Source organism: Podarcis filfolensis (genome assembly GCF_964270895.1).
Source record: "Podarcis filfolensis genome assembly, chromosome: 8".
NCBI lineage: Eukaryota > Metazoa > Chordata > Lepidosauria > Squamata > Lacertidae > Podarcis > Podarcis filfolensis.
Genome location: NC_139611.1, coordinates 78,378,268 through 78,400,057, shown reverse-complemented (window position 1 = coordinate 78,400,057; position 21,790 = coordinate 78,378,268). Strand labels below are relative to the sequence as shown.

At 41.9% G+C, this 21,790-nt stretch overlaps 1 protein-coding gene and 1 long non-coding RNA gene across 3 annotated transcripts in view; one reads left to right on the top strand and one right to left on the bottom strand.

Moving 5' to 3' along the window:
• The window catches only part of LOC310769234, a 130,988-nt gene that overhangs the window by 70,915 nt on the left and 38,283 nt on the right, over positions 1 to 21,790 (top strand). The gene's annotated exons all lie outside the window — the stretch shown is intronic.
• The window catches only part of LOC310769035 (phospholipase A2 inhibitor and Ly6/PLAUR domain-containing protein-like), a 45,137-nt gene continuing 25,648 nt past the window's right edge, over positions 2,302 to 21,790 (bottom strand). For both annotated transcript variants that reach the window (XM_083628090.1, XM_083628089.1), the window contains exons 4-5: positions 3,585 to 3,731; positions 2,302 to 2,667 (exon numbers count right to left, since the gene is read on the bottom strand). In XM_083628090.1, coding sequence (XP_083484216.1) covers positions 2,513 to 2,667; positions 3,585 to 3,731 — 302 coding nt within the window. In that variant the 3' untranslated portion in view covers positions 2,302 to 2,512. The remainder of the gene's footprint in view (positions 2,668 to 3,584; positions 3,732 to 21,790) is intronic.

Below are 21,790 nucleotides of genomic sequence, written 5' to 3'. Positions count from 1 at the left end.
ACTGTCAGCTTAGATTCTTCACATTGTTTCTTCTAAGAAGAATGGGACTCCCAGATGTTGTAATCACAATGGAGGGGGTGGGGAGAGTGACATTGGGCTCATGTCCTCTTCCTTCACCATCTTCTTCTTCATATTATAAGTTAGTTATTATAAGATGATGTACCAATGTTATTTAACTCTAAAGAGCTTAGATCAAATATATAAGAATGTACCAAAAAATGTTGGAAATGTAAGAATTGCAAAGGGTCATTCTGTCACATGTGGTAGACCTGTAGGAAGGCTAAGGTCTTTTGGGGCATGATATATAATTGGGGGGGGGGGGGGAATCAAACTGACTTTTCCAAGAGTCCAGAACCCTTCTGGCAGGGGATATTGGTCAGCAAAATTCCTAACTCTGTTTATGTATCCAGCTGTATTCATGTATGCAGGTACAGTGGCAAAGGATCTTTATGCTCAGAGGTGGAAAGTTGTGAGAATAACCTGAAAAGAAGAATGAATGGTGAAAGCCTTAGAATTGGATTTTAATATTCTGCTGGAAGCCACCCAGAGTGGCTGGGGAATCCCAGCCAGATGGGCAGAGTATAAATAATATATTTATTATTAAATTATTATTATTATAATTTGCAGAGATGGCAAAGGTAAAGGAGGAGAGGCTGCTACAGCTGAGGCCCTTCCCCACATAATGCCACTTTCAAAAAATTTTCTGGCCATGTCTCCCTCTGTTGCACTGGTTGCCAATTTTCTTCCAGGTCACATTCAAGGTGCTTACGTTTATTTCCACAGATACCTGAGCAATGTGAGCCCAAGGTGCCTTGAGGAGTGCGCAAACCCTTATGCTACACCTCAAGCAGTGAGATCCTTTGATTGGGGCAATTCTTGTAGCTCCCTACACATCTGAGGTTTAGTCAGCCTTCAATTCACAGGAAGCCTTTAGTGCAACAGGAGAGAGAAAAGCTGTTATTCCTTTCTCACAGTACTAGAATTTGTGGGCAGCCAATGGCAGTGAATGTTGGAAGATCTGAGAAAGATGGAAGAAAGTGCTGCTTGAAATAGTAGATAGTTAAACTCTGGAATTTGCTCTCAGGAAGTAAAGATGGGCAGCAACATGGATGTGTTTGATTGAGGATTTGAAGAAAATAATGGAGGATAAGGCTAACAATGGCTATTAACCAAGTTGGCCATGTTCTTCCTCAAGTGTTGGAGACAGTATTCCTGTGAATGTCAGTTGGTGGGAATCACAAGCGGGGGGACGGGATGGAACCAAGTGGTGTTGCTGTCCAGTCCTGCTTTGAGGCTTTGCACAGGCATCTTGCTGGCCATTGCGACAACAGGGTTCTGGCACAGCTGGACTGGTTCAGCAGGCTGATGCAAGCAGTGCCAGTTGAAGCTTGTGGAAAATCTAACATTAGCACAAATCTTGATTGCCTCAAAGTGGAAAGGGATGCTTTGGTGGGGGTTACGGAGCATGGCTGCTGTGGTGAAACGGGATGCACTACCCCTGACAACAAGGGAGCACAAAGTGGACACAATTAAATTTGACATGGAGGGCTGGCCAGGGATTTCAAACCTGAAATATAGCTCCCATCTCCAAGCACTATTATTTCCCCCAACAAATGTTGCATTTGGATAAATGATAGAACACACATTATTTGCCATATATATTTATTTTGGACATGATTCAATGACTTCATTTGCGCATGAAAGTCAAATACAGCCTTCCCTCAGCTACAGCTCATTGGCATCCTCGTCCATTGCGTCAGTGCACTCTAATTGAGTGATCTCATATCCCAATGATTTAAGATAAGTCACCAGCATCTCCTGACCGTGGTCACACATACTAGCTGTTGCACAGCCTCGGAAAGCACCCGTACTTGCTGAAGAAGCATGGTTTCACAATTTCTTTCCAAAATCACCAAGCTGCTCATTTGGCTGAGTAAGGGAAGCCAAAGGAGAGAGAAAAATGGGAAACTATGGAGCCCTTTAGTAATCGCTACCAGGGGTGGGGAACCTCTGGCCTGGGGGTCAAATGCAGCCACTGCATGCTTCTCCACAGGACCCAGGAGATGGGGGTGTAGATGGTACATCGTTCCTCTGCTTGGGGTCACAAGGGGGACCTCCCAAAATGTTTGCATATATTGTGTGAAGACAAGCATTTCCATTTTGTGTAAGACTACATAAAATGCTACAATGCCTCATGGAAGGCTGGCCAGGGATTTCAAACCTGAAATCTAGCTCCCATTCCCAAGCACTATTATTTCCCCCAACAAATGTTGCATTTGGATAAATGATACAACACACATTATTTGCCATATATATTTATTTTGGACATGATTCAATGACTTCATTTGCACATGAAAGTCAAATACAGCCTGTCTTTGAGGAGGAGCTTCTAGACTTCTGGAAAGAAAGCCTGGGAGTCCTCAGGCTGAGACCACCCCTGCTTCAACCATTAGGCCGTCAATTTCCATAAATGGTGGTTTCTTCTGGGCGGTGGAGGTTTGCCTTCCCTCAGCTACAGCTCACTGGCATCGTCCATTGCGTCAGTACACACTAATTGAGTGATCTCATATCCCAGTGATTTAAGATAAGTCACCAGCATCTCCTGACCGTAGTCACACATACTAGCTGTTGCACAGCCTCGGAGAGCCCCCTTCAGGGTGGTTTCCCCTGTTGGGGAAAAAAAGCACACACATATTTTTGAAATCCAAAACCCTCCCCCTCAAACAGAACGGTGGGCAACCTTTTTCAGACCAAGAGCTGTTTTCTAGTCTGGGTGACCTTCTGGGAGGTCCACTGGCCAATGGAAACATATGTAAACTTCACCTTTATGAAGTTATGAATGGCAGGCTATTTTGTACATACATTCAAACACCCCTCTCTGTTCTCCCTCCAAGTAACCAAGAGTTCAGGGGCAACAATCCAGCCAAGCCAAAGCATACAGGTAGGGTATGAAGTGGGGCTTGTGAGGGGTGTGGCCTAGGGAAAGGAGGTGAGGCTAAGTAGGATCTGAGGGGCCAGAGAAAGAGAGAGAGTTCTAGAGGAATGCCTTTGGCTCTTGGACCTGTGGGTCTCCATCCTGCCCCCTCCAATTTAAAGTGCAAATTTTAAGATGTATTTGTATTTAACAAAATCTATATACCGCTTGCTTGCAGTAAAAACTGCTAGGGGTTTACAAGAAATATTTACATTAGCAATAAAAGCAGTTAAAATCATTAAAACATTTAAAACTCATTGGAATGAACAGCAAAAGGGAATAGAGCATGTCCCTATATGAATAGGCTTTTAAGGTGTTGCTGGGGAAAAAATGGAATAAACTGGCGCAGGGTTCCAGGCAAGAACCCCAGAAATCACTAGCCCTTCCCTGTATTCTCCTCCTCCCACCTCCTTGCACACACATCCCTCCTCCTTGGGCTCTTGCCCATCCCAGACACTCTGTGAGGGCAACGTGGGTCTCCTAATAACTTTCAGCACCCTTAATAAACAAAGTATCCTAGCGTCTTTTAGCAGAAGCCATGACTGCTCAAAGTAGCATGATACTTCCTCAAAGATGGGGCCCTAGCTGCACTCCATCATACAAGACTCACCGAACTTCACGAGACCCCCAGCATAGAAGCATTGATCCTCCTCATTTCTGCAGCTGATGGTCTTATTGCCCTCACACTCATCTGTCAAGATGGTGAGGCAACTCGGGCACTTCAGCCCATTGAGCTCCCTCGTCTCACTCGCAGGCACTGGAAAACAATCACCACACCACACCAACATTGCAGTTAGTCAATGTATTTCTTTTGCAGATGCAAACCACAACTTGCTGTACGTGAGGGGTGGGAATTGTGCTTCCCCTTCCAAGATGGATGCGTACCACCTTCCAACACTTCTCCAAGCGGAGCGCTTCAGCCATGCTCCATTCATCCAAGGCTACATTAATGCATGGTGCAAGAGATTTCTGACTGGGGCCACATTCACAGCATACATTTCAAGCACAGGGATACCACTTTAAGCAATTGGGCTTAGCACTGAGCAGCATTGTGGGGCATTCTGAGAGATAAAATGGTAGCCACGAATGGACACAAATGATGATAAAAGTCTACAAAATGGCCCTCTTCCTTAGAGCGGGGAAGAGAAAGAAAGCTCTTAGCAGTTTTATCCTTAAAAAATCACTTCTGATAAACATGTGCTTAGTTTTGGTAAAATAATGATTTCACCTAAGAAAAAATGGGAGGTAATAAGAACTATTGTATGGGGTTTGTTTGCTAATCCATAGCTCTGTGAGGGGAATCGGGGTTTCCCAATTAACTCTCAGCACCCTTAGGAAATTACCACTCCCAGAATTCTTTGTCCTAGTGTTGTTATAGTGTTTACAATAAAAACATACACCAGGATGTTGAGAATACTAAGGCGAACCATAAAATGGTGCCTCCTCCCAACAAGAAGGGAGGGGTGAGTGAAGATCTACATCAGGAACAAGGGAATGTGAACATCTACATCAGGAACAAGGGTGGGAGGAGACCAGAGTTCAAATCTGTACTTGAGCCACGAAACTTGCTGAGTGACCTGGGGCCAGACACTGCCCCTTAGCCTGACTTATTTCACATGGGTGTTTGAGGCTAAAATGGAGAGCAGGAGAGCCAGACATGCCACCTCAAGCTCTTTTGACAAAAGACTAGGGTTGTAAATATCAGAAGCTGCTGCAGGAGAGGGACTGTGAGTAACATCACACAAGGAATGTTTCTAGGACTAAGGTAAAACTGTGAAGCTCCCTTGTAATTTTTGCTCATGAATGCTGCGTGCTGTTCAAGTAATCTTGTTCTTGATACATGGTTTTTGGTTTTGTTCTATGTGCAGTTTTTCTTTTACTATGCTATGTTATTAAATAATGCAGATATCCTCTTAGAAAGCACTGTTCTGTTGGCGAAGGCAGGAGCCCACGTTGCAGATGTTTGTAGAAGGCCTGGCCAATCCAGAGGTATCATACTGCCTTATCACTCACTGGATCACCACCTTGTTGTGGTTGTGAGATTTTGACCAGCTTCGGCCCATCTGAAGCTGATACAGGTTTGTCTTATCTTGAGCCCAAGCAGAGTAGTCCACACAGCAGAAGGATAAGCAGTATGTGCCTACATTCTTAACTTTATTTACACTCTATGCTGAGAGAATACAAACATGCATCCTGCCTCTGTGAGAGCAGATAAGCAAGTCCCTCGGAAACAAAGAACACCGAGAGAACAGTGAAAAACAGGAAACCAGTGTACGTCACATCCAGTCTCCCATTTCCCGTGGGAACCCAACAGTACCTCTGACTGTGGAATGTGAACAGTTGTCTTGTGACAAGCATTTTGCTGCACAGTGAAGAAAACAGAAGCCAACACCCTCCCCCTTTCTGTGAATATCACTGGGCAGTGTGTTTGTACAATATCAGTACAAACCCAACTTCTGCACATAGGTACAGTGTTGATCCCTTGGTACAACCTTGGACAATACATCAGCAGGAATTTCATTACCTGGCATATAGGACACTGTTACGAGTCCCTTCTGAATACATTCCCTAGCATGTTGCAGTTTCAATTGCAAATGCTTCATGCTTTGCTTACAACCTTCAGAATTCAGCAAAGCTAAACATGCTTTGTTGTCTTGATAAACCTGGATTGGACATTTGACAGGAATTTTCATGTCTTTGCACAATTGTAACAACCATTCACAATCTTTAAGTGAATAAGACAGTGCATTCAGTTCAGCTTCACAAGTACTTAAGCTAACTGTTGTTTGCTTCTTGCATGACCAATCAAAAAGACCCTGATTGTACATATAGCAAACTCCAGACGTGCTTTTCCTGTCTATAGTGTCACTACCAAAACTTGCATCTGCAAATATCTCAAGACTTCTGATTGTTAAATCTCAGTCTGTAATGCATAGTGCCTTTCAAATAGCAAGCTATGCGTTTCAGAGCTTTCCAGTCCTTAACAGTAGGATTGTTGACTTGTCTGCTTAGCAAATTACAGCTAACAGCAATGTCAGGTCTTGAACATCTGGCAATGAAGTTTAGTTTACCTAGCACACTTCTGTACAGTGTAGTGTCAGAAAATGCTCCTTCAGTGTCATCTACCTGATAACCTGTTGTCATCGGTGTGTCTACAGGGTTAGCATCCATCAGGTTTAGTTTGCTTAACACATCAGCAATTTTCCGTGACTGGGGTACTAGAATGTTACCATCTTGATCTCTCTCTATTTCCAGAGATAGGTAGTTGTTTACCTCACCAAGATCTTTCATGTCAAAATGCTCTTTCAGTTGAGCTAGGGCGTTATTGTACATTGTGACATCTTTCCAAAAGAACAGAATATCATCAACATAAAACAAGCAATACAGCTTCTTTTGCCCCTCTTCTTTGACAAATACACATGGATCAGCTTTCCCTTGCTGAAAACCTAGAGAAAACAATACTTCAGTGAGTTTTGTGTGCCAACACCGTGCACTTTGTTTGAGACCATAAAGGGATTTCTTCAGAGCACAAACAAATCCCTGATTTACCTGTACGTCATCAGGTGGAAGCATATAAAGAGATTCACCTAGAGATCCGTACAGAAAAGCTGTATTCACGTCGTGGTGACTAACGTGTAGATTCTCCTCTGCAGCAAGCTTGAGCATAAACCTAATGCTCTCATACCTCACGGTGGGTGAGTAGGTCTCGTGATAGTCTTCACCTGGTACCTGTGAAAAACCTCTGGCTACCAATCTGGCTTTGTGTCTGACTATCTTGCCATTTTGATCAGTCTTTGCTTTGAAGACCCATTTGCTTCCAAGCAGTTTCATTCCTGGAACTACTGGAACTAGCTCCCATGTTTTGTTCCTCTCTAAGGAATCAAGCTCAGCCTTCATGGCATTTAACCATGGCTCAGCATCCTTTGAATCCAAATCCTGGATTTCTTGGAAACTTGAAGCTTCAAATACCTTCTTGGAGCTTTTAACAGCGGCTACTGCTGTCTTAGCAAACTCATCAGCAAATCTCTTTGGAGGTCTACCCTTTGTGGCTCTCTGAGACCTGCAAATTAGCCTTAGGTCTTCAACACTCTCCTCTTCCTTCTTAGGAGAAAAGTGACCTATAGTGAACAATGATTCTTCCAATTTTTCTCGATCAGAGCATTCAGAGGGTCGCATAGAAGCTTTCACACTCTTGAAATCCTCTGAATCACCCGATTCAGTCTCAGACTCAGAATCAGGACCTTCATCAGTGGGTTGTTGCAGCAGCTGTGGCTGTTGCTGTTGCTGTTGCTGTTGCTGTGGCTGTTGCCTATCCTCAGTCTCATCACTGTCATCAGGATAACATTGGAAAATTCCCACATTCTCCCCCCACTTGGCATTGTACTCAACACTTCTTGTGAGCCTAATTGTCTTAGAGTCAGTCATCATTACTCTGTAAGAACCTTTCTGATACCCAAGAAAGATACCATGCAATCCACGCTTGCCTAACTTGGAGCTTTGTGGTAGACTTCCGGTGGAGCGTGACTCTCCCGCAAGCAGGGATTCTACCGCGAGGTGAATCCTGTGCTATTTTGGATAAAAAGGGGTGCTACAGGGTGCAGTAGCCCCCAAATTTAACCTCTGGGGGGATATCTAGAGGAACAGGTTCCCAGCGAAGCCAGGAGCAACCCACACGGCCGTCAGGTAACCCCAAAAGGGGCGAAGAGAACGGCGGAGTGGGCAGCGGGCTAAGGGAAGCCATTTTCTATATCCAAATAGCGAAGCCTCGAGCTTGCAAGAGGAGCGCTTCATTCTCAAAATAGAAGAAATCTGAACCAAATTGGATTATAAATTTGATGGAAACAGACTAAGGAAGGATTCGGAGTATAAATATAAAAGTGAGGAGTTTGGCTGTCATCTGGAATCAACACAGATGCAGCGCAGTGCGCACAGCTGGAAACAGAAAGTAAGTTGCCGCTAGGGTTATTGTTTCTCTTCTCCCCCTGAACTTTTAAAAAGTAACTCTTTAAGAAGTTACAAGCCCTAAGGATTTTTAAAGCCAAAAGGGGGAGCAGAAAGTGAAGATTTTAGGTTTTTTTGAAGCCCTCGATGTTACAGAAGGGAAAGCAGAGGGTGGTTGCGGTTTGCTACTTTCACTTTTAAAAGAACAAAGAACAAAGAGTTCTGAAACGGAAAGGGAGCTTCCGACTCCATTCTTAAGACTCGTTTCGGTCCGTAGCATTACAGCATTGCGGAGACAAAGAATATAAGACTCTTAAATCTTTGTTTTGGAGCTTTATTATTAAAGAAGAACTTAGTTCTCCTGTCACTTAAGACATATAAGTATTGGAACTTCTCTTTCCCCCCCTCTTTTTTCTTTTTTTAACGAATTGGAACTTTTAAAGTGGTAAATTACATACAACCCTAGTGGTGGGAATGAGACATTACATTTTGTTTTTCAAGTTTTCCTTTCTTTTTTTTTTTTGGGAGAGACATAATATCTGAAAGTGACAAGTGCCTCTTCAGTTTTAGAAATTGGTAACTTTTTTTTCCACATTTACGAACTTTACCTCCGGATATTGGACACCTAGATAAATTTTGGAAAGAGTTGACAATTGGATATAATTTTGGACTAAGATATTTTCTCTCTTTTGGAACTCCTTTTTCCTTGGGCGGATTTAATTTGACTTTTAGCTACTCTTCCTTGAAGACAGTTGTGGATTAATTTGCAAAAACCTATTTGGAGATAACCTAACTGGTGACAAGAAGATTAATATCATCTTACATTATTCTGCTTGGTCTATACCCGAACTAATCATCTGGTGGAATAGCCTAATTGGTGGCAAGAAGATTGTTTCTGTTTTATTTAGGTTATTAATTTGACTATATTTTATATTTTATACTAAGTTGGTTAAATATAAAATCTGAAAAATGTCACACCAGCAAAAGAAGGGAGCAGATGGGGGGACACCTGCAGAGAGGAAAGGGTCTAAACAAGAAGCAGAGTTTAAAGAAATTTTGAGGATGTTTGATGAAATAAAACAAAGTGAAAAGAATTTAGAATCAAAATTAGAATCAGTGGACAATAAAATTGGGGAAATGGATAAAAAAATTGATGAGACAGTTAATGAACTGAAAGGGCAAATAAAAGAGGTATCTAAGAGAACTCATTCATTGGAGGAGGGCTTTAAGAGGACGAAACAAGAAATGAAGGAAGTGAAGCGAGAGGAAGAGAGGATCAGAGTGGAGATGATGGAACTAAACAAATCTCAAGAAGAAATTAAAGATTTGATTGCTATGAATGAACTGAGACAGAGGGAAATTAATCTGAGGCTGAGAGCCGTCCCGGAAACACAGAATGAAAATATTAAAGAAAGATTGATAACGGAATTAGCCCAATGGATGGAGTTACCGTTAGAAGAGGTAGCTAAAACAGTACAAAATGCATTTAGAATGAGAGTAAGAACATCCAAAACAAGAAAACTTCCAGGAGACTGCTTGATTACTTTTAAGGACAGAGAAATGAGAAATCTGATATTACAGAAGAATAGAGAGAAAAGATTATATATAGATGGAAGTTACATAATCATTTTTAAAGACATACCAATAAGACTATTAAAATGAAGAGGCCCATATAAACCATTGGTGCAGGTACTTAAGAAGAACAATATTGAATTTAGGTGGGAATTTCCAGAGGGAATCTCATTTTTCTACAAAACTAAAGAGCGCAGATTGACAAGTCCAGAAGAAAAAGGAAAATTTCTTAGAAGGTATAAGGAACTAAAAGCAGAAGAAGAGGAAGCTGAAGAAGTCAAAGGAGCAGGTGCCAAGGATGAATCAGAATCGGGGGAAGAAGAAGAAGAGAATGGGAAAAAGACAGAAGATGAAGAAGAAAAGGAAGAAGAAGAAACAGATAAATTATAAAAGAGTTAAAAATAAATAAAATTTATTTAATTGGAAATCAATATGGCACTAAAACTATGGAATTGGAACATTAATGGGATGAATGAGAAAAAAAACGGAATAAAGTTGAACAATTTTTAAAAAAGAAAAAACTGGACATTATATGTTTACAAGAGACACATGTCGCAAAGAAACACAGGAAAATTTTGATTAACAAAAGATTAGGAAATGAATTTATATCATCAGATAAAGAGAAAAAAAGAGGGGTAGTTTTATACATCCAAAGTAAAATTGAAGCACAACAAATCTTCAAAGATGAAGAAGGAAGAATTATAGCAGTACAGATCAAATGGCAGGGCGAAAGTTTGATAATTGTCGGGATCTATGCACTTAATGGAAATAAGACTGATTTTTACAAAATGCTAGAAGAAAAACGGTGGTTTCATTGGAGATGGATAGACTAAGAGACGGAACAAGCAAAGAAGGAAAATTACCTAAGACTTTTTTTTCAATGGTCAAAAACCATAACTTGATAGATATTTGGAGACTCAGACACCCATTGGACAAACAGTTCACTTATTTCTCTGAACCTAATCAGTCAATGTCAAGAATAGATCAAATATGGGTTTCGAACGAATTGACCCCAAGAATTCTACAAATTGAGATTCAACCAAGAATAATCTCGGACCACAATCCAATAAAAATGGAACTGAAAGGATTTGAGGAAAGAACTTTCAGATGGAGAATTAATGATTGCCTCTTAGATGATCAAAAAATTATAGAAAAAGCACGAAAGAAACTAACTGAGTATTTTGTGGAGAACAGTAACAAAGGTACGAAGATGAGTGTAGCATGGGACGCAAGTAAGGCAGTGTTGAGAGGTTTTTTTATTCAACAGAATTCAGTGAAGAATAAGCATAGAGAAAAAGGGAAAAAAGAAATTTTAAAGCAGATAATGGATAATGAACAAAAACTTATCAAAAAACCAAATAACTCAAAAATAAAACAGGAGATCAAGACTTTGCAAACACAATTTGCAATGATTATAAATAAAGAAATAGAATTGAACATCAAAAGACTAAGACAAAATTTTTTTGAATTTGCGAACAAATCTGGCAAATGGCTTGTGTGGCAAATTAAAAAGAGAAAGGAGCAAAATACGATCAATAAAATCACTGTAAACGTAGAAGAGATTGATAACCCGAAGGGAATCAGAAAAGGATTTTTGGATTTTTACAGACATTTATATAGAAACAGAGAAAGAAACAACATGAGGAAAATAGAATGATTTTTGAAAGAAAAAAAGGTGCAAAAGATCCCAACAGAAAAGAAAGACCAACTGAATGCCCCAATAGGAAATGAGGAGATAAAGGAAGCTATAAAGGAACTGAAAAGAGGGAAAGCCCCAGGACCAGATGGATTTACAGCAGGCTACTATAAAGAAATGAGAGAGGTTTTAATGCAACCATTGAAAGAAGTTATGAACAATATTTTAAAGGAAAGAGACATCCCAGAAACATGGAAAGAAGCATTCATTACATTGATCCCTAAACAAGACTCAGATTTAACACAAGTGAAAAATTATAGGCCTATTTCACTGCTCAATACAGATTATAAAATATTTGCAGGGATTTTAGTGAATAGACTGAAAAAAATATTGAAAGAAATTATTCATGAAGATCAAGCAGGTTTCCTTCCAGGCAGGCAGATGAAAGATAATATAAGAAATGTAATTAATATTTTGGAATATCTGACTGCTAGGAATGAGAAACAAGCCATATTAATGTTTGTTGATGCAGAAAAGGCCTTTGACAATATTGCTTGGGACTTTATGTTGAAGAATTTAGAGTTTATGGATGTGGGGACTGAGTTCTTTAATGGGATAAAGGCAATTTATACAGAGCAGAAAGCAAAGCTAATTGTAAATAATGTGACTACAGAAGACATAAAAATAACAAAAGGAACTAGACAGGGATGTCCACTCTCGCCATTACTATTTATAATGGTCCTAGAGGTTTTCCTGAGGTCAATGAGACAAAATGAACTAATAAAAGGGGTAACAGTTGGTCAGAATGAATATAAAGTAAAAGCCTTTGCAGATGATCTGGTAATTACGATTGAAGAACCATTAGAAAGTGTAAAAGAAGTCTTGGATGAGATTGAGAAATTTGGAAGTGTGGCAGGGTTCAGATTAAACAAGAAGAAAACCAAAATAATTACAAAAAATATGGATCAAAGTATAATAGAAATAATGCAACAAAGAACAGAGATAGAGGTGGTGAAAAAGGTCAAATATCTAGGAATCTGGTTAACTCCCAAAAATATTGACTTGTTTCAGAACAACTATATACCGGTCTGGAATGGAATAAAGAAAGATCTAGAGGTATGGGGAAGAATTTAATTAAAATGAAAAAATAAAAAATAAAAATGAGTAAAAATGATAAAAATGAGTGTCCTTCCAAAGATGTTATTTCTATTTCAAACTATCCCCATATTAAAGGGGGTAGCAATTTTTAGAGAGTGGCAAAGAGTGCTTTCAAGGTATATCTGGCAGGGCAAGAAGCCGAGAATTAAATTTAAGTTATTAATGGATGTAAAGGAAAGAGGAGGCTTCGCCCTGCCAGACTTGAAACTGTACTACGAAGCAGCATGGCTTTGCTGGTTGAGAGAATGGATAAAATTAGAGAATAAAGAGTTATTAGACTTAGAAGGATTTGATAACAGATTTGGATGGCACGCGTATCTATGGTGTGAAAAGAAGAAAATCCATAAAGGCTTTGGGAACCACATATTCCGGAGTTCATTAATTGAAATATGGGATAGGTATAAAAATCTATTAGAACCAAAAGTTCCACACTGGTTGTCTCCATTAGAGGTTATGAGTGTAAAGAAAATAAATATGAGAGGCAATTGGATTACATATGGTGAATTGATAACCAAAGAAGGAGGAAAATGGAAATTAAAGCCATATGAACAAGTCAAAGAATATGTATATGATTGGTTGCACTATTTTCAGGTTAATGAAATGTTTTAAAAATACATTAAAGAAAGTGGTTATGCGGAAAAAGATTCAAAGTTCCAGACAGACGTGATAAATAATAATTGTAAAATTTTGTCCAAAATGTATAAAATATTGTTGGAATGGAATACCAAAGATGAAGAAGTTAAATCGGTAATGATACAATGGGCCAGAGATTTCGGTTATAATATTCAGTTTGAGGATTAGGAAAGACTGTGGAAAGAGAATTTAAGATTTACTGCTTGCACGGTACTTAAAGAAAATGTTATGAAAATGTTTTACAGATGGTACATTACACCGGTAAAATTAGCAAAAATGTATAAGACGTGTAATAAGTGTTGGAAATGTAAAGAAAAAGAAGTACGTTTTATCACATGTGATGGGAGTGTAAGAAAGTGAAGGGCTTCTGGGAGATGATCTATAATGAAATGAAAAAGATTTTAAAATATACATTTGTAAAGAAACCAGAGACCTTTCTTTTAGGAATTACAGGGAATGAAATAAGAAGAAAAGACTGTAAACTTTTTCAATATGCAGTCACAGCAGCAAGAATTCTACTGGCCCAGAAATGGAAACAAGAGGAAATACCGACAATAGAAGAATGGAGACTGAAGCTGACTGACTATTCAGAACTGGACAGACTAACCGGAAAAATTAGATATCTTCGAGACCAAAAGTTCATTGAGGACTGGGGGAAATTTGTTGAATATCTGAAAAGAATATGTGATGTGCAAACAACACTGGCGGGGTTCCAAGAAGCACTGTGAAAGTTGAGATATATTGTTAAAAAGAAACAGGAGTGGGAGGGAAGTTTAATGGCAATATAAACAGAGAAATGCATAATTGAGAGGTAAATATGGATGATTGCCAGAGAAGCTGAAGGAAGTCCAAAAAGAACCAAATTGGTGGAAATTTTGATAAAATTGTATATTTGTGTTGGAAAATTAATAAAAATTATTTTTTAAAAAACTTGGAGCTTTGTGGTGTGTGAACCCACATGTCAGAACCAAAAATTCTCATGTGTTTGATGTAAGGGTTCTTGCCAAACATCTTCTCATAGGGGGTACAACCAATCGCTGAAGATAACCTGCGATTATAACTGTAAACAAAACAAGCCAAAGATTCCACCCAATAACTCTCTGGAAGATTGGCATCATGCAGCAAGATTTTTAACCCTTGAAGCAATATTTGATTTGCCCTCTTGCAAAGTCCGTTCTGCCATGGCGAGCGAGGACTAGACAAATCGTGCTGAATTCCTTTCTCAGTCAGAAAAGCTTCAAACTGCTGAGAAGTGAATCCCTCCCCCCGCGATCAGTGAAGAGTCTTTATCTTCTTACCATGCACATTTTCCAACAAAGCACAGAATTCCTTGAACCTTTGAAATGCCTCTGATTTCTGCTTGAGATTGTACACATAAATATACCTGGAAAATGCATCAATGAGAACCATGAAGTACCTGTTTCCACCCAAAGAGGGCGACAGTGGACCAACCAAATTAGCATGCACTACCTGGTATGGTTCTGTAGCTTGCCTACTAGACACCTTACCTTTCGCAGCCATTTTCACTTTGTTTGCTGCGCATGCCTTACACTTCATGTGGTACCTGCAGGGTTTAATAGTCATACCTTCAACCAAGGCAGGCATTTTAGATATTGCCTCAAAATGCAAATGACCAAATTTCCTGGGAAATCATGAATACATCCTGCATGCAAACTTTTGTTAGAACCTGCAATGCAACAAGTTTCATCCTGCACATCATCATCAAAATACAAAACAAACAAACGATCAACATATTTAGCATGCAATACATAATCGTTTTTCTTTGTGATGGTGCACTTCTTGTTCTTGAAGGAAACGTCAATTTTCCGTTCATTCAGCTGTGCAACACTGAGTAGATTGTGTGCAGCATCTGGAACGTAGAGAACATTGTGTATCGATAAGTCAAAATTGTGAAGAACAACAGTTCCGTAGCCTTGACTGGGGATCATGTGGTCATCTGCCTGGTGAATTGCACCTTCCTGCGGTGTAAAAGACACGAACAGTTGCTTGTCGTTGCATAAGTGGCGCGTTGCGCCCGAATCCACCACGAAGAAAGATCTAGACGTCTTCTGGACCTTTGCAACCTTTGGAGTGAAGCGTGAGACCATTGCCTTGTGCTGCGTTGTCCTGGACACTGGACCTTTGCCTTTGCCTTTTCCATGCGATCAGCCTTCACTGCGCTGCTCTGTCTTGGCCCTGGGAAATCTGCATTCCCTCTTCATATGGCCTAGACGTCCACACGAGTAGCATTTCACTGCCTTCAAAGCTTTGGCACCATCTGGTGGTTCCACTGCATTCTGGGATGACGTCTGTGAAGACTCCCCCTTACCCATGCAGCTAGCACCTCGCCTGTCCGCTTCATTCAGAATCACGGCAGTAACATGTGCTACTGTGATCTGAGCAGTTGGCTGAACAGCAATCTGAGTGGCAACGGACTCCCAACTTGAACCCAAAGAATGTAGTAACATGAAGGAATACACGGTGAGTGGGTTTGCACGTTCCTATGACCTGTGTGAGCGAAGCCATCAGGAATCCTGTACTCCTAACAGGGTCACCCAAGGCGGTAAGGTCAAAGGGAAGGAGCTAGACAAAGAATGATCCAAAAAGTCCTCAACAGCAGAACAGGCGGATGATAACAAGCGGTATGTTACAACGGCTGTGAAGGTGGATAAGGGCTGCAGCAGATAGGAATCTACCGGTTCATTGTGACTACTCATGCCATCGGAACAGAGCCCTACTGCGAAGATTGTGCCTTGGTCAGCATGCACTGATCTACACACATAAAACAAATTCACGTACTGGTGTCTTCCAAAAACCCATCCCAAACCCCAAAAGTCACCTGGCAATCGGCAAATGGTAATGGGGGCAGGATCATGAAATCTGGAAGCCCCTAGTCATGAACCAGCACATGGGCGGTGAATACAGATTCAGTTGTTCCCACTCAAGGAACGAGGCAGTTGAGCAGCTCGGAAGCTGTATCCATGACTGAGCAGCCCTTTTTAGGATCCACTCTGCTCACCCTGGAAAGGGGGAGGGGCTAGAAAAGGTGCCCTAAACATAGTCTGCCTCCCTTTTCCCCTGACTGGATGACCGCACACAATGGGGTCACCGCCTAGCGGTTGTAAAACACGATTGAATTTTGGAACATGGAATATACAGACTTTGTCAGATAACACAGATAGCAAGCGTTCTGAATGCAGAACTGCCATCATTGAAAGAGAGCTGCAATGTTTTAACATCAATATTGCAGCGCTTCAAGAGACTCAAAGAGCAGGCGAGGGACAACTGAAGGAAGAAAAAGGAGACTACACTTTCTTCTGGAAAGGTCTATCTGAACAAGAACTTCAGATACATGGGGTAGGCTTCGCTATAAAAAACGATCTTGTGAAGCTCCTGTCAGAAGTCCCTACCAGCGTTAATGAATGACTCTCAACCCTTCGAATAAAGCACACCAAAAACAAACAGGCTACTCTTATAAGTGCTTATGAACCAACACTGGATGCTGATGAAGACATTAAAGAATTTTTTTACTCTCAGCTGGATACCGCTCTATCAGAGATGCCTAAGGAAGATAAACTCATCCTCCTGGGTGATTTTAATGCAGGAGTTGGGCGAGATTTCAATCGGTGGCCTGGGACTATTGGGAAAGAAGGAATTGGCAACAGCAACCAGAACTCTATCTTACTTACTCTATCTTACTTACTCTATGTGCAGCGCACAACCTTGTTACTACCTTGTTACTACCTTGTTACTACCTTGTTACTACCAATGCACTCTTTTGACAGAAAAATACATTTAAAACTCCCTGGAGGCATCCTCGGTCAAACCACTGGTATCTCTTAGACCAGGGGTCAGCAACCCTTTTCAGCCATGGGCTGGTCCACCATCACTCAGACCATGTGATTGAAAAAAATATGACCGAATTCCTATGTCCCACAAATAACCCAGAGATGCATTTTAAATAAAGGCATACAGTCTGCTCCTGTCAAAACACCAGGCAGGCCCCACAAATAACCTAGAGATGCACTTTAAATAAAAGGACACATTCTACTCATGTAAAAACACGCTGATTTCTGGACCGTTCACGGGCCGGATTGAGAAGGTGATTGGGCCACATCCGGCCCATGGTCCTTAGGTTGCCTGCCATTGTCTTAGACTATGCTATTGTCTGTGCTAAAGATCGCCGTGATCTGCTCCTTACCAGAGCTAAGACGAGTGCCGACGACTGCTGGACAGATCACTGACTAATATGCTCCACAATGGCTATCAATATTATACCTTAACGCAGGCTTCAAGGAAGGAAAACAAGGCGCAAAATGAACACCCAAGACCTTCAAGATCCCATTAAGTGGGATTGCTTCCAAATGACTCTTAAGGGCCATCTGCTTTCAGAATTCCTTGATAACATCGAGGAACACTGGACCAAGCTAAAAACATCCATTATTGCAGCCTGTGAACAAAGCCACAAAGATCATCTTTGGGCCAATAAATCATGGCATATGCCCCCTACGCTCAGCAGATAGTACCACACTTCTAAAAGATAAAGAAGCTGTTGCACTGTGCTGGAAAGAAGATTACCGACATCTCCTTAACTGCAACTCCCCCGTAGCTGCTGAGGTCCTCTCACAAATTCTGCAAAAACAAGTTAGAGATGAGCTTGCAGTATCTCCAAATCTGGGAGAGTTGTTGTCAGAGCTGCCCAAGGTCTCAGCTCACAAAGGACCAACGCTGCTTCGTTGTTAAGTACAAAAGTCTTTATTGAAGTTCAGTTTCACTTCCAGAGCCGCAGCGCGCAACTCTACGTCTCAACTGTCAGACCGCTGATGCTCCGTCTGAGTCTCCTCCCCCCTGACACCAATTTAAGATCCTAGCCTTACTCCACCTCTTCCTCAGTTCCTTCCGCCTCTGGTTCCGCCTGGCCGTTGGGGTCTCGCCCTTTCTAGACTCTTCTGACGCTGAGTCCCCTGAGCCTTCCCCCTCCCTCCGGCGGGCTTTAGGAGCTGGTTCCCCATCCGGGTCTCTTGCTGTTCCCCCGCGCCTGTACATTTGAACTTGGCGCGCGCGCCCAGCCGGTAACTTTTCTCCTGACCGTTTCACTGCTGCTGCTGTCACTGCTTCCCCCTCTGGGGGGGGCTAGCTGCAACTGACCTCCCCTCCATTGGAGGCGTGGTCAGCCCTGACTCACTCTCTCTCCCCGTTGGAGGAGACGCTGGCCCTGACACATGTGACTCTTCCCCCCCACTACGCTCTGGTGGGGAAACTGGTCCCGATCCCCCACTGCTGCTTTGGGGTTCCCCTCTGGCTCCTTGTTTCTGGTGCGTCCCCCCTGGGACCCCCCTTGCCCTGACCATCGGCGCCCCCTTCTGGGAATCTTCTGATTCGCTGGAGAAGCTCATGGAATCTCTCGGGCCACTGTCATACTCCCCTATGCTGCCCTCGGATTCTTCCCCTTCGCTCTCCAATTTCTCTCTCCCCCGTGCTCCTGCTCCTGATTCCCTGACAGTTGTGTACAGCTATTAATCATACGGGGGGGGGGGGGGAAAGCCAGCAGACCTGAGGGAATACCTGCCGAGGTCTTCAAAGTGGGTGGAATTGAACTTGCACAACAACTTCGCAAGCTCATAAAAAAAAACTGGGAGAGAGAAGAGATCCCAGCAGACTTTAAGGATGCCAAAATTATCAATTATTTTTTTAAAAAAAGGTGACAGAACTGATTGCGGAAACTATCGAGGCATCTCTCTATTAGCTGCAGGTGGCAAAATTCTTGCAAGGATCTTAGAAAACCATCTCTTAACAATATCCGGGGTGACCCTTCCTGAATCCCAAAATGGTTTTTGGCCTTCTAGGGGGACAGTGGACATGATTTTCACCGCTCAACAGCTTCAAGAAAAATGCAGAGATCAAAACCAACCCCTGTATATGTCATTTTTTGACCTAAGGCTTTCAACACTGTAAATTGTAATGCCCTGTGGACTGTCCTTCTGAGAATTGGCTGCCCAGATAAATTTTTAAGCATCATCCAACTCCTCCATGATAATATGAAGGCAACAATCGCAGATAACAATGGTTCTCAAAGTGAACCATTCACAGTGGGATCAGGTGTTAAACAGGGTTGTGTTATTGCCCCAACTCTATTCATTGTTTTCATTGCCATGATCCTACACTTTGTCAAAGGGAAACTCCCCAGCGGAGTAGAAATCATATACAGTGGTACCTCGCAAGACGAATGCCTCGTAAGATGAAAAACTTGCAAGACGAAAGAGTTTTTCATTTTTTGAGTTGCTTCGCAAGACGAATTTCCCTATGGGCTTGCTTTGCAAGATGAAAACGTCTTGCAAGTTTGTGGAATGCATTGATTTTCAATGCATTCCTATGGGAATCCGTGCTTCGCAAGATGAAAAATTCGCAAGATGAAAAAACTCGCAGAACGAATTAATTTCGTCTTGCGAGGTACCACTGTATTTAACAGATGGAAAGTTCTTCAATCTGAGCAGGCTGAAAGCAAAGAGTAAGGTTACAGTAACTTTCATCATAGAGCTTCAGTATGCTAATGACAACGTAGTGTGTGCACACTCACAGGATGACCTCCAAACCATCCTAAATATCTTTCCAGAAGCTTATGAAAACTTTGGCCTGTCACTCAACATCCAAAAAAACAAAGTACTGCACCAACAAGTACAAAATAACCCCTCTGCAGCTCCACAAATCCAACTCAATGGTGTAACGTTGGAAAATGTCAATCACTTCTCCTACCTAGGCAGTTATATTTCCACAAGAGCTAACACTTATGCCAAAATCCAGCATCCCTGAGCTCTGCGAGTGCAGCTTCCTGTTGATTGAAGTGCAGAGTGTTTGAGGACCAGGACATTCACAGGGAAACCAACATGCTTGTTTACAAAGCTATTGTACTACCAAACCTACTGTATGCTTGTGAAACATGCACCAATTATAAACACCATCTCTAACTCCTCGAAAGATTTCATCAACGGTGTCTCTGAAATTTTTTCTACATCACTTGGGAAGACAGGCGAACTAATATCAGTGTACTGGAAGAAGCAAATATCACCAGTGTTGAAGCAATGATTCTTCAACATCATCTTCGTTGGACTGGTCATGTTGTGCAGATGCCTGATGATGGTCTTCCAAAGTAACTACTCTATTCTGAACTTAAAAATGGAAAGCGTAATGCTGGTGGTCAACAAAAGAGGTTTAAAGACTGTCTCAAGGCAAATCTTTAAAAATGAAGTATAAACACCGACAACTGGGAAACACTGGCCTGCGAGTGCTTCAGTTGGAGAACAGCCTTTACCAAAGGTGTCATGGGCTTTGAAGACACTCGAACTCAGGATGTAAGGGAGAAACGTGCTAAGAGGAAGGCATGCTTGGCAAAGCCACACCATGATCAACTCCCACCCAGAAACGTGTGGTTCCAGAATTGGCCTCCACAGTCATTTATGGTCTCATTGTTAAAACCGTGTTTATGAAAGACAATCTTACTTGGCTACGAGTGATCGCCAAAGAAGAAGAAGAATGATACTGCTTTACCAGTCACACTGCCTGGTGTGCTGTTATTCCTATCTTCCTCTGCACCTGAGGGTCTCAGTATGCAATTCATGGTAGCTCACCAAGCCACGCTCCAGCTGAGTGCAGCTTTCAGGTTTGGGGTTCTTGGTTCTGAACCCCAGCTTCTGTCTCTAGTTTGAAAAGGATGGTGATACAGGCCTGTGTCAGCAGCTGGTGTACGCCAGGAGCCTAGCTGGGGCTTAAAGATGGAACCTTCATATTAATTGTTTCAGTGAGGGCCACATTTCCTTCAGGGCAAGATTCTCAGGGCCACATGCCAGTGGCAGGGCCTGTTGCGAAAGTGAGTGGAGCAGCAAATGTATTTTTTTTTTTACTTTTTATTTTGTACACCACCTGCTTGTTCTTCCCTTTGTCTATACAGTGGTACCTCTGGTTACATACTTAATTCGTTCCGGAGGCCCGTTCTTAACCTGAAACTGTTCTTAACCTGAAGCACCACTTTAGCTAATGGGGCCTCCTGCTGCTGCCGTGCTGCCGGAGCATGATTTCTGTTCTCATCCTGATGCAAAGTTCTTAAACTGAAGCACTATTTCTGGGTTAGCGGAGTGTGTAACCTGAAGCGTATGTAACCTGAAGTGTAAGTAACCCGAGGTACCACTGTTAGTGTTCCTCTATAATATGTAATTAAGCATCACTGGAGTCCGTTGCATCTAATAGATCTTTATTAGCATTTGCTTTAACCTGAAGATATCAATTCCCTGAATTCACACCTCAAAGAAATCAATTCCCTCCCACACAAGGACAGATGCCTCTCCCGCTAAAAATATCTCTACAAATGCAAATACATCAAAGAAAGTGGGTTGGTCTAGGTTTGGGGGCTAGAACTCAGGGAAACCAATGAGCCAGTGAGGTGTAGTGGTTAGAGGGTTGGACTAGAATCTAGGAGACCAGGGTTCAAATTCCACTGTAGCCATGACACTTGCTGAGTGGCCTGGGGCCGGAACCATCTCTCAACGTAACCTATTTCACAGGATATTTTGAGGCTAAAATGGTGAGCGGGAGCTCAAGCTTTTTGGAGGAAAGCATAGGATGTAAATACCAGAAGCTGCTGTAGGAGAGGAACTGTGAGTAACATTATGGGAGGGGTGTTTCTAGGACTAAGGTAAAACTGTGATGCTTCCTTGTAATTTTTGCTAATAGATGCTGTATGTTGTTCAGGTAATCTTATTGTGATTTTGGGTTTTGTTCTATTAATTCCTGCCACCCCATACTATGGCTCCAATGCTTCCCTTCTGGTTCTCTCTGTCAGTGGATCCTCCCTGTCCCACCAGTCTGAATCAGGTTTGAAATGT